The sequence below is a fragment of the Haemorhous mexicanus genome, chromosome Z (assembly GCF_027477595.1).
Source record: "Haemorhous mexicanus isolate bHaeMex1 chromosome Z, bHaeMex1.pri, whole genome shotgun sequence".
In the NCBI taxonomy this organism is placed as follows: domain Eukaryota; kingdom Metazoa; phylum Chordata; class Aves; order Passeriformes; family Fringillidae; genus Haemorhous; species Haemorhous mexicanus.
The window spans coordinates 61,074,054-61,089,290 of NC_082381.1; the positions used below are offsets into that span (position 1 = coordinate 61,074,054).

At 40.1% G+C, this 15,237-nt stretch overlaps 1 protein-coding gene and 1 long non-coding RNA gene across 4 annotated transcripts in view; one reads left to right on the top strand and one right to left on the bottom strand.

Annotated features, from left to right (window-relative positions):
- Positions 1 to 350: 350 nt before the first annotated feature.
- On the bottom strand, positions 351 to 9,252 carry LOC132341978 (uncharacterized). Its single transcript, XR_009490366.1, has 4 exons — positions 9,025 to 9,252; positions 8,593 to 8,680; positions 5,300 to 5,380; positions 351 to 4,802 (listed from the first exon to the last, which is right to left on the bottom strand). It is a non-coding gene; the product is annotated as an uncharacterized LOC132341978 (long non-coding RNA).
- A 501-nt stretch (positions 9,253 to 9,753) lies between these two features.
- The window catches only part of BRD10 (bromodomain containing 10), a 51,242-nt gene continuing 45,758 nt past the window's right edge, over positions 9,754 to 15,237 (top strand). For 2 of the 3 annotated variants that reach the window (XM_059836748.1, XM_059836749.1), the window contains exons 1-2: positions 9,755 to 10,375; positions 12,655 to 12,855. In XM_059836748.1, the coding sequence (XP_059692731.1) occupies positions 9,825 to 10,375; positions 12,655 to 12,855 (752 nt within the window). In that variant the 5' untranslated portion in view covers positions 9,755 to 9,824. Of the gene's footprint in view, positions 10,376 to 12,654; positions 12,856 to 15,237 lie in introns of all 3 variants that reach the window. The other variant, XM_059836750.1, reaches the window with a different exon arrangement.

Genomic DNA, 15,237 nt, shown 5'->3' on the forward strand with positions numbered 1-15,237 from the left:
GCATTGGGAAGAGTGGAACCGGGGCATGACATAAATGATATAGAATAAAGGGTGGATATGGCTCTGGTTTTACTGGGGACAGAGTTAATTTTTGCCCTAGTTGGTAGAGTGCTGAGTGACAGATTGAGGAAAAGAATAACGTTGATGGCACACCGATGTTTTAGATTTTACTGAGCAGTGTTGACACTAACTGAAAAAATTTGCAGGTCTTCCCACTGCCACACCAGTGAGGAATCGGGCACAAGAAGCTGGAGGGGAAACGGGAAGGGTGGTGGCGGAAAGTGGGTCCACAGCTTTTTAGTTGCCTTCCGGATTAAACCACAACAAAGAGAAATGCAATGAAAAATGTATTATGTGGCAAAAGTATTTTAATTTGTTTTAATACAATTGTTCAGATGCTATACTGAGTCAAGATTTGATCCTGCTGCTGCAGCTGCATTTTTTAGTAAGGAGCAGGCTGTAAAACATAGATTGCATTTCACATGAACCATGCTTGCAGGCTGCACATGTACTTGGGCCAGGATGTAAAATTCTAGGTTTAAGTAAGCCATTACTATAGCTGTAACACAGAACAATATCTTACATTAAAGGAGCAACTGTAAGAACATCATAATGTGCTACATCACCACTATTCTTTAGGAGCTAAATAACATAAACTATCAGCATCCACATACACACACACAAAAGCTAATTGTAATTTATACAATCTGGGTGCCATAGAAATACTGAGGATGCAACTACATGGCAGCTGACCTTCCATCTTAACCTTTACGGTTTCTTTTAAACTTTATTGTTTTATTGGTCCCATCACTAATAACAGCACCCATAGCAGAAAAACCCAAAGATAATTTTGTGCAGACCCTGATGAAAACCATCCAGTTACCATGTTAGAAGTGAAACAGAAGAGGACCCTCATCTGGGCAGCTCTGCACACTTCTCTTCTAGGCTGGCCACTGGGAAGCATTCTCCATTCTCTGTTTCCAACATTGCCTGTCCCACCCCTACTTCCTGGCACCTATTTCTCCCTTTCCCTTGCTCAATCTCAAACTTTCTTTCTCTCTTTCTTTCTTTGCTTGCTTGCTTGCTTTTATTCTCCAAGCTCCACCATTAGAGTTAATGATTTTCATCAATCATGGACCCCTTTTAATAACTCTATGCCTACAGTTGCAACATTAGGTTCAGTCCATTAAGGACAGGCTTTCATAATTCTCTTCAAATTCAAATTAATATGTCATATTAAATTATCTTGAAAGGCAACAACCTCTAGAAAACAGTGATAGAGAGAAAAACATCAATGAAGTTACTAAAAAAATATTTTATGTATAACTATTAGCATGTAAGTAGCAAGAAAAACAGCTACCTACAACTGGTTTGTGTTTTTTTGGCTTTAGAAATTCATCTGCAAAAAGTAAATATTTGCAGAAAAGAGAAGAAGGAAAAGTTTCCTGGTACCACATGCCACTGCATGAATAATTTTGAACATACAGTAAATACTAGCTATTTTATCAGCCATTTAATTTGCCAACAATTTACAGGAGATCTAATTCAAAACCTCTCAAGCTGGAAAAAACCTGGAACATAGCCAATAGACTGTACTACACAAAAAGATCAGATATGTATAATTTGGACTGCATGGTATAGACAGATTTACACTGCGGAAAAGATCAATTGCAAATAGTAATAGTGCGAAGAAAGCATTTTCTAAACGTTTTCAGTGAAAGCAATTGAAAATATTAAAATAGATTGTGTGAGGTAGGATGGAGATGTCAGCTCAAAAAAACTTGCTCTAGTTCAGAGTACAGGGTTTCTATTCTAAAGTACAGAATATATATTAACATTTGTATGAGAAGTTCTTGTTTTTCTTCATACTGAGGTCTTTCTCCCCTAAAGGTATAAAAAACCAACCCAAATATAGTTAGCAGTAACATATTTTCTAACTGACCAAAACTGACATGGTAATCTATCAATGCATTTTCTTGGAAACTGCTGGGTTTTTAAAATATTCTAAGAACATTGTAGAATGAGCATTTGACTTCCAACTTAATCTTGTTTCACATCCTGTTAACATGGAAAGACATATATAGGACTAGACAGAGCCTACTTAGCCTATCTATTGTCCCCAGTACTTCCAAACTGTCATTAATTCTGTTTTATGTGCAGTGAAGACCTCTACTACTGAAAAGAGTGGGGACTTATTTCAACCTTCATGTGTTTCTGCTTACAACAGAAGACATGACATAGTAAGGTCTATGCTGACCACTGCTGAAAAATCTACATTTTAAAAAAAATTTATTCTTAAAAAGATACACACAAAAGTGAAAAGTGGCATGTATAAATAAAAACTATTTCTGCTTCAGTGCTAAATTACTATTTTTAAGCATTTCTCTAAGTCTAGAGTTCTTATACCAAATGTGACTGTAAATGTTTTTTACTCATTAAGGGTAACACAATTTTTTTTTTTTTAATTTTATTTCTTGGAATAAGAACAGCCTGATACCTCTTGAACTTGAGATGGCAAAAGATGTCCTCCCGTCACTTGCTAGGGGACACACAGGACCACAAAAGGCTTTCAGCAAAAGGGGTCCACTAGACTGGAATATATTGAAGCCATACAAGGAGTGGCTGCGGTCACTTGTTCTTTCAAGTCTGAAGGAGACTGAGGAGACACCTCTAGCAGTTACGACTTCCTCACAAGGGGAATATGAGGGAGAGGCATTGATTTCCTCACTGTGACAGGATCAGTGACAGGACCCAAGGGAATGGCCTGAAGTTGTGTCAGGGGAGGTTTAGGTTGGATGTCAGGAAAAGGTTCTTCACCCGGAGGGTGGTTGGGCATTGGACAAGGCTCCTCAGGGAAGTGGTCACAGCACCAGCCTGACAGAGCTCATGAAGCATTTGGACAGTGCTCTCAGGCACATGGTGTGACTCTCGGTATGACCAGGAGTTGGACTGAATGATCCTTGTGGGTCCTTTCCAACTCAGGATGGTCTATAATTCCAACACCCTGAGGTGCTGTAAGCCATGCACATTAACTGCAAATAGAGGAAAATATAGAGGCTGTCAGGATACCTTCTTGGACTACAGTGGTGTGTCTTTACTGCATGCAAATGTTTTGTGGAGCCTCTATCCTTGAAGGTACTGAAAACCCAACTGAATGAGACCCTGAGAAAGCAGTTCTGTTTGCCCCCACTTTGAGCATGGAGGCATGGAGGCAACAGACACACAGAGATCTGTTTCAACCTCAGCTCTACTGTGATTCTGTGAAATAAAAATTAAGAAAATATTATGGGTTTTATATTGATTAATTAATTACTCTGACTTTTCTAAATCTCCTATTTTGAAACAACTGTATTTTCTCCTTGAATGTAGAATAAAACCAGATGTATAGAAGAGATGTGGCTGAATGAGACAAGACTGTTACATTTTAATCAAATTTTGCTGATAGATTCCTGTAACTTTCGTGACAACACTTCAGAACCAGAGTCGGTGTTTGTACAGAAAATCCTTTTAATTTATACTTTTCAAATATTGCCCAGTCTTTCCAACATTCCTCATTGATGGACAGTAGCATGTAAGAGTTGTGTTGAGGTGTGCTGTATGTGCAAGGTGTGTCTACATGTAAGCTGACTATGCATTGCCACAGATTCTTTCACACCATCCACCAGGAACAGTGGAACACACGTACTGTAGAATTCATGATGTCACGAACATATTTGGAGGAGCTCTCTTTTCCCAGGTCAGAAGCAGACATTCATATCTCTGTGGCTACAATTGCAGCCCTTGCCCTGACTTATCTTCTCTGATACTGTATAAGACAGCCTTTACAGTTAATGATTATAAAGGAATTGAATGGGCAGTGAATGGAACAAACGTTTAAGTCATCCAAACACTGGCTCTCTGTGCATTTTAATGTTTGCATCTAAACATTCTCAAAACCTCTCTTAGATATGAGAACTATATCCTTGTATTTTATCTCCACTCTCGAGCATTGGGGAGAGGAAATAATTGACATTCTTATAATACCACAAAAATTTAAAAAAAGCCTCAAGTCCGCAATGAGAAACAATAAAGTATAATTGCAAAACCTTTCACATAAATAAATGTTAGGTCTGTATGAAGCAATTTTTTTGCCTTTCCTGTGTTGCACAATTACAGAGAGCAGAGTGAAAATCAACAGTGTTGGAGATTACTAAGTTCCTGCTAATAGTTTTCTAAGGGACTGAGGCATGTGTAATCATGTTGTCTGTTTGTCCTCTCAAGCCACTTTTTAATCTGCTGGATAATTTTGACTAAGTTTGGCAAGAGTGTGGAAGGAGGAAGCCTAGTTTAAAAAAATACACATTTTTTAAAACTGTGAACATCAGCAGCTGAGCAGCAGAAAGACTGACAAACATTGCTAAATGAAATACTGCAGCCTGATCTCATCAGTTATTCTTCCAGCTTGGCTAAGGACCTAGTTATCAGCCTGTATGTACTGGATGTCCAGATGCCAGGTGTAAATGGCAACCAACATGGGATCTGAACTCTGGAGTTTATTACTGAACCAAGAAATTAGATGTTTTACCCTACTTGATTATCTGGCACAATCATTCCCTCATGTCACATTTCCAGCTCTCAACCTGTGTCCTCTGAAGGAAGGGCTCTGCTGGTGGTCTGGCATGCCTCGGAAGGAAATCATGTTGATTCCTGCGGTACCACTTCCTGCAGCAGCCAGCTGTGTTAGGCATTAGTGGTCAAAGTCCCTGGGCATCCTACAGCATTCATCTCCATACAGTTCTCATGCAGTGGACTCCAGAGGCCATCTAGAATCAAGAAAAAAACATTTGAATGTGCTCAATTGCTTTATTCTTTCTCTAATTCTAAAAAGACATCATGACAGAAATTTGGATCATAACATTTTATGTTAATTTAAAAAATACTTATTCATGGTCTTTATTGGAGAATGGATTTTTGATGCATTGTAACACATCATACAATTTTGATTCTGCTTGAAGTTGCTGAGAATTACTTATTTTAAGGAGAATTGTACTTTTTCAGTACTACATGCTGCAGAAGCTTGAATGCAGCTTACAGCTTTGAGGACTCAAAAAAGGAGGAATGTCTCTAAAGTGTAGAATTCAAAGACAGTTTCATTGTTTTCTGTCTGTTTGTATTCTAATTGGCAATGAGGATATCACTGGTGCTACAAGGTAGCACTGTATCCCTAAAAAGGAGAAAGATGCAATTAAAGGTGGTGGAACATGAGCAAGGATGAAAAAGATCAGCAGAATAACTCAGCTGAAATATTTCAGAGACTCACTATTTTCTTCACACTCCAGAGCCCCTGTTTCTTTCTCAAGAATTTTGTGCATCCCGTGAAAGGAGACTTCAGGTGGCAGACCTGCAAATGGAAAGCACATTGTTAGTGTTTTCTAGAGTTTGGTGCTCATTTTATTTACCGTTACTATATGTAAGCAGAAGGAACATGTAGCTACTTGAGCATGCAGTTTGAATGGCTCTGGTGGCAATGTTAATCCACTCACCTCACAGAAGAGTTTAAGGACCCTTAATGTGGGCTATATTCTATGTCCCCATGGAGGTCATCAGGAGCAGAAACCTGCACTTTGGAGCCCTGGTTTTAACATATGAAATAGAAGAAGCAGAATGAAGGAAAAAGGGAGCCACTCAGTCACTATTTATGACACCGCTAGGAGAAGAAGTAAATTATACACTGAGTGAATGTATATTATAATTTTATTTTTTTTTCTGACTTGTGAAGTGTAACCTAAAGTTGAAAATGGAAGGTACTTTTTAATCCCCCTTTGCTACTCCTGAAGCAGAGAATGTGATTTCAAGGTACAGGAATTCGGGCCTTCACAGAAAAAAACAGTCAGTTTTACTTATCTTCCTAAACATTCTGTCCTGCTGCTGCCGAAACCGTCCTTCTTTTTTCATTCTACATCCTGTAATAGGCAGCTCTGACCTCTTAGAAAACAACCCTTAGTGCCCTAATATGAATATTATAATTCTGCCAATCTAAACAATTCTTTGAGGGTAGTAATATCTTTTACAAAAATGCTATAGTTCTCTTGTCTATAAGATAGGAAACTACTAGAGGGCCTTTGGATTAAAGAACTTTATACTAAAATATTCTTTTGGTATATATTTTACACATTTTTTGTGAGTCATATATAAATCTCTAAAAATGCACATATAAAATCTTGGTAAGTGTCAAAAATGGCCACAGATAACTCAGGGATTTAAAACAGCTGAAGTTTGCTTAGCTATCCATCATCTTAGTCTATACAGTATTTGCAACTTCTTTGTCATTTAATAACACTGATTTCAGATTGATAGCAAATGTAAAGACAAAGTATCTGGTTAGGGCATATGATAAAAACTTATACCCAAATCAAAGTTTAGGAAGAGACTAATTATTTACATCATCATTGGGTGTCTGTGGAAGTTATGGGTGCTTTCATGGTCAGGCTGAGGTACTGTCTTTACATCTCTGAATGTGACCTCCATGACATGCTGACGCTCTGTCACTCAAAATTCACATCAAACATGAAGGATACTGGTCACATCTGACAGTTGTCTCTTTTCCTTTGCTAGATCATCCTATCCTTTGAGAATTGTATATGGAAGATTACTCTTTCCCAAGCATATCTCACGTTCCTTTCTCATGGTGTATGTTTATCCACTTGACATTTGCACTGTTCTGTACACACCTAAGACACTGTGGGTAATATTATAATGACAAAATTTCCTGCTGTCTTTATGATAACATCAAGGCAAAGGGGCTCACTTGGTGTAATATTCTTTGAAACAATCATGCAAATCCAAATTTGCATTATTAAAATGTATGCAAATCTCTATCATGCCATTTTGCAAAAATTGTATATCCAATTCAGATGTATGGAGAGAAATTGTAAGACTAGTTATCAGCTTTATTTATTCCGAAAATTTTAGTGTTTTTTTTTTTTTTTTTTTTTTTTTTTTTTTTTTCTGGGGGGGAGGCGGTTGGGGTTTTTGGATAGGTTTTTTTGGTTGCTGTTTGTTTTTGGAGGGTTTTTTTTGTGGGTTTTTTTTTTTTTTTATGATATGTGAGTCATAGCTCCTATAACACTGAGCATGTAAAACGAAACCCCGTTTTTACAGGTTTTCCAAAATGTTTGCTTCTGCTTCAGCAGTTCTACTCTGGTTACATTGAGATGGGAGTGTTACCTCTGATTAAAGGCAGGAATCGTACATGGCGTTTATTCAACAGTGCCCTCGTGTGGCAAGGCTCAGAAAGTACATAGATAATGTATCACAGAACTCCTTAGATACAATGTATTTCTCTTATTACATAAGAAAATACAAAAAGTTCTTATAGATTAATACAATGATGCTTTCCAGTACAATCTTTTTCTTAAATTTTTTTTTTAGCCCACTTTGATAGCATACATAGAAAAAATATCCTCTGTTAAATACTTTGGTGATACAAGTCAGAGCTCCCAATAAAGGATATCATCTTGTTTTGTCATAAGTGGGCTGTTCTTCACTGAAACTTAAATTCAGAGTGTTGACTTAATATCTTAATTTCATTCATCACCATAAATTTCAATTTTTGACAGGAGATCTGAATATAGCTGAGATGGTATCACACCAAAATCTCTGAACATATTTTGCGGCTACTCAGCCTATGAATTTTATGCAGAATTATGACTACAAGTTCTCATATTCTCAAAGCAAGGCCATGTATATAGCAAGAAGCAAAAACTTCGATTAAGCTACTGGATATTGTTGCAGAGAGCATAAATAAGCCAGGAAGTGAGTGTTGCAGGCCAGACATTCAACAGGCACGAAACTTCTGAAAGAGCTGCCAGCCTCATCTAGTTTTATTTAATTTACACTAGATATTCCAACTGTTACTTGAATGGTTGCTTTCCTCAGTTATATTTTTCCTACAGTTTATCTAACCTCCACACATGTTGCTGGAATCCCTCCACCACTCCTGTCCCCCTGATGATGACTCTCCACCTTCAGCTTGGAGTGGGACTTAGACAAGATGAACACTATTCCTGAGGTCAGTTATTAAAGAAAACACAGGACAGCATTCCCTCTCTTTTGCAACAGGACATTCTGGTGCTTATGGTCCCAGTACAAGAAAGGCATTCAGACTCTGCAAAGTATCATTTCAAATGCAATTTCTTAGAATTAACATTATAAGGAAAGAGAGAACGTTCATCCTACAGCATTTCAGATCCCACAAACCATAAGCAGCGCAGCATCAAATGGATCTGTAACGAGGGTGCATCATGAAGACTCTGTCTTCTGAAGGGCTATCCCGTGGTGGTTATTCAAGCTATAAGAGGATTTCCTTTAAAAATCCCAACTTTATTAATAATTCCTATTTGCCAGAGAGAATGTTTACATAAGGACTTCTGGCTGCAGTTTTAGATAGAGGCAAGGTCATAGAGATGCCAGTACAGTGTGAGAGCTGCCCACAGAGTGCTGCTTGAATTTATCCTGTGGCCGTGGGATACACACAGCAGAACACAGACCTGAAGGCTATCCTATATGTGGCTACACTTGGGTTAACTATTGTAGAGATCACTACAGTCTTACCTTCCAAGCAGGTCCACCTTCCTGCAGTGTGGAAGCATTTAGTCTCATTAAGGGAACTCCATTACAAGCAAGGTCTCTGGAGTGATCTCTGAAGAACAAGAATGCTCTTACAGAAGTACAGGGTTTTTTCCTGCTCCCTTAGATTCATTCTCTTCCCCTCTCTCCCCCTCAGCAGTGTGCCCTCAGCTTTTCATATAGTTAGGAACGTGAAGAGGATGAAACCAAAGCCACACACAGAAGTGTGTCTCCAAGCGCTTTGCAGTGCTGTGGAGACCTAACGGTCTCCGGAGTTCCCTGGCTCCCTGGCGTCCCTTAGGATCTCTTACAGGGGTGAGCAGGGCTAGAGGAAACGTGAGGGCAAACCTTAGAGGACTAAAAGTGCACCCCAGGCCAGGACAGCGTCCTTAGTAGCAGCCACCCCTCACAACGCACCAACTCCTAATGCAAGTCGGGCAGAACCGAATTCAATGATGAGTGCTTTTCTGAGCTGCTGTCTCGCTTCGGCGGCTGAACACTTGTGGTGGCACACCTCGGACGTGAGACGATAGACCCGTTAGGTGGCACTTTCCCCTCAGCCGCAGCAGCACGTCAGCAGAGGCCAGCAGGACCAGGGCGCGCGGCCTCCACCGCCCCCGCCGCGGGGAAGCGGCCGGAGCAGCCCCGCCCCGCCCCTGAGGGCTGCGCAGTCCCGCCCCGCCCCCGCCGCGAGGCCCCGCCCTGCTCCGCGCACACCAGCGGCCGCCCCTGCGTCGCACCGGCCGGCTCCGAGCTGGGCGCGCTCTGTTGACGTCATATTCCCCCCTCCTGGCGCCCGACACCCCAGCGGGGGCACAGCCGTTGGCCGGATGCGCGCATGCGCATTGGGGTGAGAGGCTCGGTGTCCTTTCCCGGATCGGGGGGGGGACCCGCGCCCATCTCTCCCCTCTGCTCGCGTTGCCGCGCGCTCCGCCCGTTACCCGACGGACGCCGCGCGGGGCCGGCACGCGCAGCCAGCCTGTCAGGAGCGCGCGCGCGGCGCGGAGGGAACGGCGCAGGCGGGGGGCGGGATGCACCCGTGCAGCCGGCGGCGGGGGGGGGAGAAGGGGGCGGGCCCTGAGGGCGAGGGCGCTGTCCCCGGGCGGGCGGGGCCGCGCGCCAGCCCAGTCGGTGCCTCCCCCCCGGCGGCCGCGTCCCGCCCCCCGGGCCGGCGGGGCGCTGAGCGGTGTCTGTGTGCGCAGGTGAGCCCGGTGCGGATGCGGCGGCCGGGCGAAGCGCTGCGCCGCGGTCCCCGGCAGGTGCCGGAGAACGAGCCTGGGGCTGGGGACATGGAATCCGACGGCGACCTCCCGGCGGATCGGCCCTCGGCCCTTCGGAGTGGGATGGAGGAGCCTGAGAAGGAGGCAGATGATGAGGGAGGGGAGGTTGCCTGGCAGCAGAGCCTGAATCCCGAGCTGCAGCAGGGGTACCGCATCCTGCGCGAGTTCCTGCTGGAGAAGTACCGGCCTCTGACGGCGCCGTTCCTGAAGCCCCTCGCGGATCAGGCATTTTTCGGGGAAGAAGGCTCTGGCTCCCTCTTGGACCATAAGAGCAGCCAGTCCTTGCAGCAGTTGCCCGCTGGAATATGGCTATTGAAAATGGAAGAGAAATTTTCCAGTGGGCAGTACACAGGGATAGCAGATTTCGTGTGTGACTTCCGGCTCATGCTGGAGACTTGCTATCGGCTGCACGGTGTGGATCACTGGCTCTCCAAACAGGCCCAGAAGCTGGAGATGATGCTGGAACAGAAGTTGGCGCTACTATCCCGGTAGGTGTAGAAAACTATAGGGGCCGTGCCGCGTGTTCTTTGCATAAAGTAGAACAGGAGGGTGTGTTTCTTTAAATTCCGTTAAAAGAAAACAAGCGTCGAATAAAACCGCACAACAGAAGGAACTGGAACTTTCAGTAGTTTCATGAAGATTAACGTTTCCTACTGGGAACTATTCAAATCTTAATTCAAAATGCTTTGGAATTCCAAACCTCAAAATGCTAAATAGAGCACAGCATTTCCTGACTAAGATTTTCCTTCTCAAAGAAGCCTTTTGTGAACATGGAGGGACACTTGTTTACACAATATGTCAAATGCTTCTTTCTTTATTTTATTCTGTCGTGAAACTCTCTAAACTCTGTATGAATATTTGGCTATTTGAAAATGTTTTTTTTACAATCTGTGAAATTTTTACTGCCCTTAAAATATGTAGGAATAAAATACTAAGCTGAAGTTACCTGCTTTGAAGTGGTAATCATAATCATAAAATGAGAGACAATGCTTGCCATAGTATAGTCTTAAATGGCAAAATGGATATTGCGGTAAGTTGAAATGTAAGTCCCGGGCAGGGACTGCTTTCTTATCAGCCAAAGTAGCTGAAACATGGAAAGCTCTCGAGCTATGTAGTAGAAAGCCCAATTTAAATCACAGCTGAAGTACATGCTTTCTCATTAACTGGTCATAGTTTTGTCATTATCAGAAAACCATGTTGGCTTCTTCCAGTGAAAAGCCCACCGGTCTTTTGATTGACATAGTATTCTGCATGTGAAAACCAAGACGTGTTTTTGGTGAAGGATGAAGGTAAAGAAGGAACAATGTTGGGAAATATGTAAAGCTGTGTGTGTCCATCAGCGTTATGTTTGCTAGTGACGTACATCGTGAACTGCCAGCTGGTTAAGAACGTTGTTTGTGTAGGAAGGACACTTAAGGAAAGTGGTGCAGAAGTCACCTGAAAGCAGAGTGAATGTATTCCGTGCTGCTGTAGCAGCAGTATTTTTGAAACTGTTTCTGTGTAACGGCAGTAGAAAGGAAGGAGCTGAACGTCTTGGGGCATGAATGATTCTAGTCTGCTGAAGAAAAACCTGATTTAAAAGAAAAAAAAAAATTCCTAGCTTAATAGAGTTACTGCTGGCAGATAAATAACTAAATACAACTTGGAAGAGTTTGTGTTCTCAAATAGCAGTCTAGGTATTTACAAAAAAAATAAATTCAATTGCTTTTGTCATTCTTTCGTTTAATGAACATTTTTTTTCAGATAAATATTAGGAAATACTGAGCTGTCTAAAGATAATCCTGTCTCAGTATATAGTGAGTTTGCCTTGGATTAACTCTTCAGAGATTTGTGAAGATTTTTTCATTATATCTGTGTGCACTAGCTTAATAAAAGTTTCTAGGACCTGTAAGTACAAAGGATTATGGAACCTAGAAGTCTCAAAGTGCTTTTACAATTTTTATTTAGACAAATTTGAAGTGTTTAGCGTAATTTTATTTGTAAAATGAAATTGAAGAACTACTTCTTGGAATAGTTCTTATATAATTACAGAGTAGTGTTTAGGTCAATGATCCCCATCAAGTGCTTCCAGGGGATCAATCTATATTGGCTGTCTAATTCCTGAATACTACAAGACACAGAAAATTACCTTAGAATGGAGGTTCCTTTTGAATGGAGGTTGGATTTTTCTCCTCTGTCCCTCAAATGTTCTCACAGGTTGTGAAAAACTCATACAAGTTTTAATGGAGTATTTTAATGGAAATTTTGAAACCATGTAAGAAGAAAGGTAATTTTGCCGACAAATTTGTAGTGTTTTGTCTTTCAGGTTTTGTAGTTTAAAATAGGATGAAACCAGTGTTTAATATATGCTTCCCCAGCCTAAACCAACTAATAGATCCTCAGACCCTCCCACTAATAGACCCCACCACCCAGCCCCTATTTTTAGGTATCTGCTAAAAAGGATACTTTCTTATCTTAGGTCTTGTGGAAGTTTTTTCTTTCCAAATACTTATGGACTAAGATAGAGAATTCCATCTCCAAACAATATTTGGCAACTTGTGGTAAATATACAGTTTTTAACTGGTGTGAAAACATAGGTTATATTAGCATGTTGGCTTTAAGTTTAAAATTTTATAAAGGAATTTTCAAAATGGAAAAAATGGCAGGTGAAAGAATAGCTGCCTTTATCCGAGTAAGCATGCTTTGATCCGTGGTTGGTAGCCTAGGCATTCAGGTGCCACTGGTTCAGAAGTTCGTAGTTGTGAATTGGCTTGCTTTTTTCTTCTAGGCATTTAAGAGAGAAAACATCATTAGCTGTAACATCTAGAGGATGCTGTGGGCAGGAGGATGAAAAAACAACAGCCTGCATTTCTACAAGACGTCGTTCCACACCTCGCAATTTAGTAGGTTTGTCAACAGGCATGTTTGAGTCTGTAATGGTTCAGGTTCTAAGACAAGAGGAGCAACTGAGAGCAAAAGAGGAAAAGAGGTAATAATAAAAATTATTTAGTTTTAGTTTTAAATAGTTGTCTTCCTACTTTTCTTAAGAGGCTAGTTCCTTATGGCTTTTTTATGTAAATAAATGTGGCACTCTTGTGGTCTCAAGTTCATGGCTTCAATACAGTGCATCCACAAAGCAAAAAATTAGTACCACTTCCTTGAAAAATTGCTGAGGTCATTTAAGTTTTGAATTAAATTACAGCTGCTCTTATTTTAGTGTAGCAAAACGTCTAATATTAACTAAAAGCATCCACAGTAATTTCCTGCTAATGCATTATGGTTTATGATATGTATCCTTGGACAGTTTTTCTTGCAATAATTGGATAAAAACCTACCAGAATGCTTAACTACATTCTAATTCCATGATCTTGTCACTACCTCTCTCACTGATATCCAGAAGCAAATCATCTCAGCCAGTGCCTCTGCTGTTACCTCAGTGATGTGGCATTTCAGCTTGTCAGTTAGGTAATAATTTTAGATTGTTAATGTAAATAACTCTGAGCTTTTGTGGTCTTCTTAAATTTAAGAGCTATGTAATTCCAGGCAGTGTTTAATGTTAGTATGTTTTACTTTGAGGAAAAAAAAAAGCTATGAAGGCTGTTTACTTTAACAGTAATTTGAGTGACTGTGTCTAAACATGGCTCACAATGGTTAGACAGTATTTGCTTCAGGAAGAAAAATGTTTCTAGCTTTTTTCAAAGTTTACAGTTTTGTAGTCTTTTCCCCATATGTGGCCAGCTCACTTTTAATTCTCAGGTCGTCTTCATTTTCAGCAGATTTGAAGCTATATGGCTGACTTAACTGTTAGACAGTATTTTTCTCTGTAGAACTCTCTTCTTTCTTCTAATCCACTAATCTTCTAATCACACTTTGCTAAAAAAAAAAAAAAATCAAAAATCACTAGGGTTATTGTTTCTTTGGTAAAATTCTCTAAATTTTAGCTCAACTCTGTGTTCTAGAACTTGATAACAATGTTTTGAAAAAGGATATTTTGACTGTATTTTAATTCATTGCTAGAGTCTGTAGAACAGTTTACCAAACAAAATAAAAATTACGCTTTCATACACCTGTTTTAAGTACATTGCTGCAAAACTGTAGTAATTAACTGTTAAGTTCATGTATCTGGATATACTCAAAAGTCCCAAATGCTGGACAAAAGATGGTTGATTCTACAGAATGTTCCACAATAACAGAAAAAGACCCCAACTGGCTTGCCTCTTTACACCCTAAAATTTTGAACTGTACCACTTATTAAACAAAAAAAATCTGTCAGTAAATAGCTGGTTTAATATTTCTTTGACTCTATTGACCTCTCCAAGTGATTTTGCTTCAGATTTCTTCTCTCAGTTTTATTTATTAATTGCACCATGTTTTTAAAGTAATTCGGACCTCTCTGTACCAATTGTTTCTCAGGTCACCAAAAATGTTCTGGAAGTACCATTTGTGAGCACTTTCATGAGAAGGGCTTGCCAATTGGAAAGCCTATAGAGTTAGTTGCGCCTTTCCAGTGAAGATCACATTTTATACTATATACAGATTTTCAAAGTGGTGCACATATAAATGCACATACTTTCAACCCTATTTTTATTTGAAAATGCATTGCAAGTTTCTAAACTTTTGGCTTATTGCTAAAGTATGTATTATGTTATTAAGAAGAGAAAATGGTTATTCTGCTACTTCTTTTGTTTTCTATAGAAATCTAATACACTGAGGTTGGTATAGAAGAGGTACTTTCTAAACAGGGTGGAAGACTGCAGCCTTGGTTGTTTTAGTTGGAGAGCACAGTGCTGATGAATGGGTTGTATTTGGATAGGTAGCATCTGCTCTTCACCCAACTTTAAAATGAGTTATCACGAACATAAAAAAAGGGCTCAGTTTCTGGCCACCTGGTGGGTGACTCAAAGTGCTTGTAGCTGTGATCTATGCTTGTAGCTGTAATTAATCCTAGTTTAGAACGTCTAAGAGTTGCATACTTTCAGTCCCAGAAAAGTAAGACTGCAAATGCAAGGGCCTTTCTATAGCACTTGGCCTCCTATCTAAAGAAATTGCCTGTTGAAGTCCAAGTTTATATATATTTCTTTGCTTTAGATATTTAGATACTTTCATAAGACACAGGCATTTTATGATGAGAATTAAATAAAACTGAAATTAAATTTTAAGTACTCAAACGTGTAAATAAATATCTTCGTGTATATTGTATAGAAATAAAAATAAAATTAAAATTAAATGTGTAGATTAAATCCTTAAAATACTTTTTGATTATTTCTTTCCCACAAAATCCTTGAAATTGATTTTGCAAGCATTTTTTCAACTGTATATTTTGGAAGAATATTCTGAAGTGGGATTTTTAACTTCTCCTCTGTAGTTAACT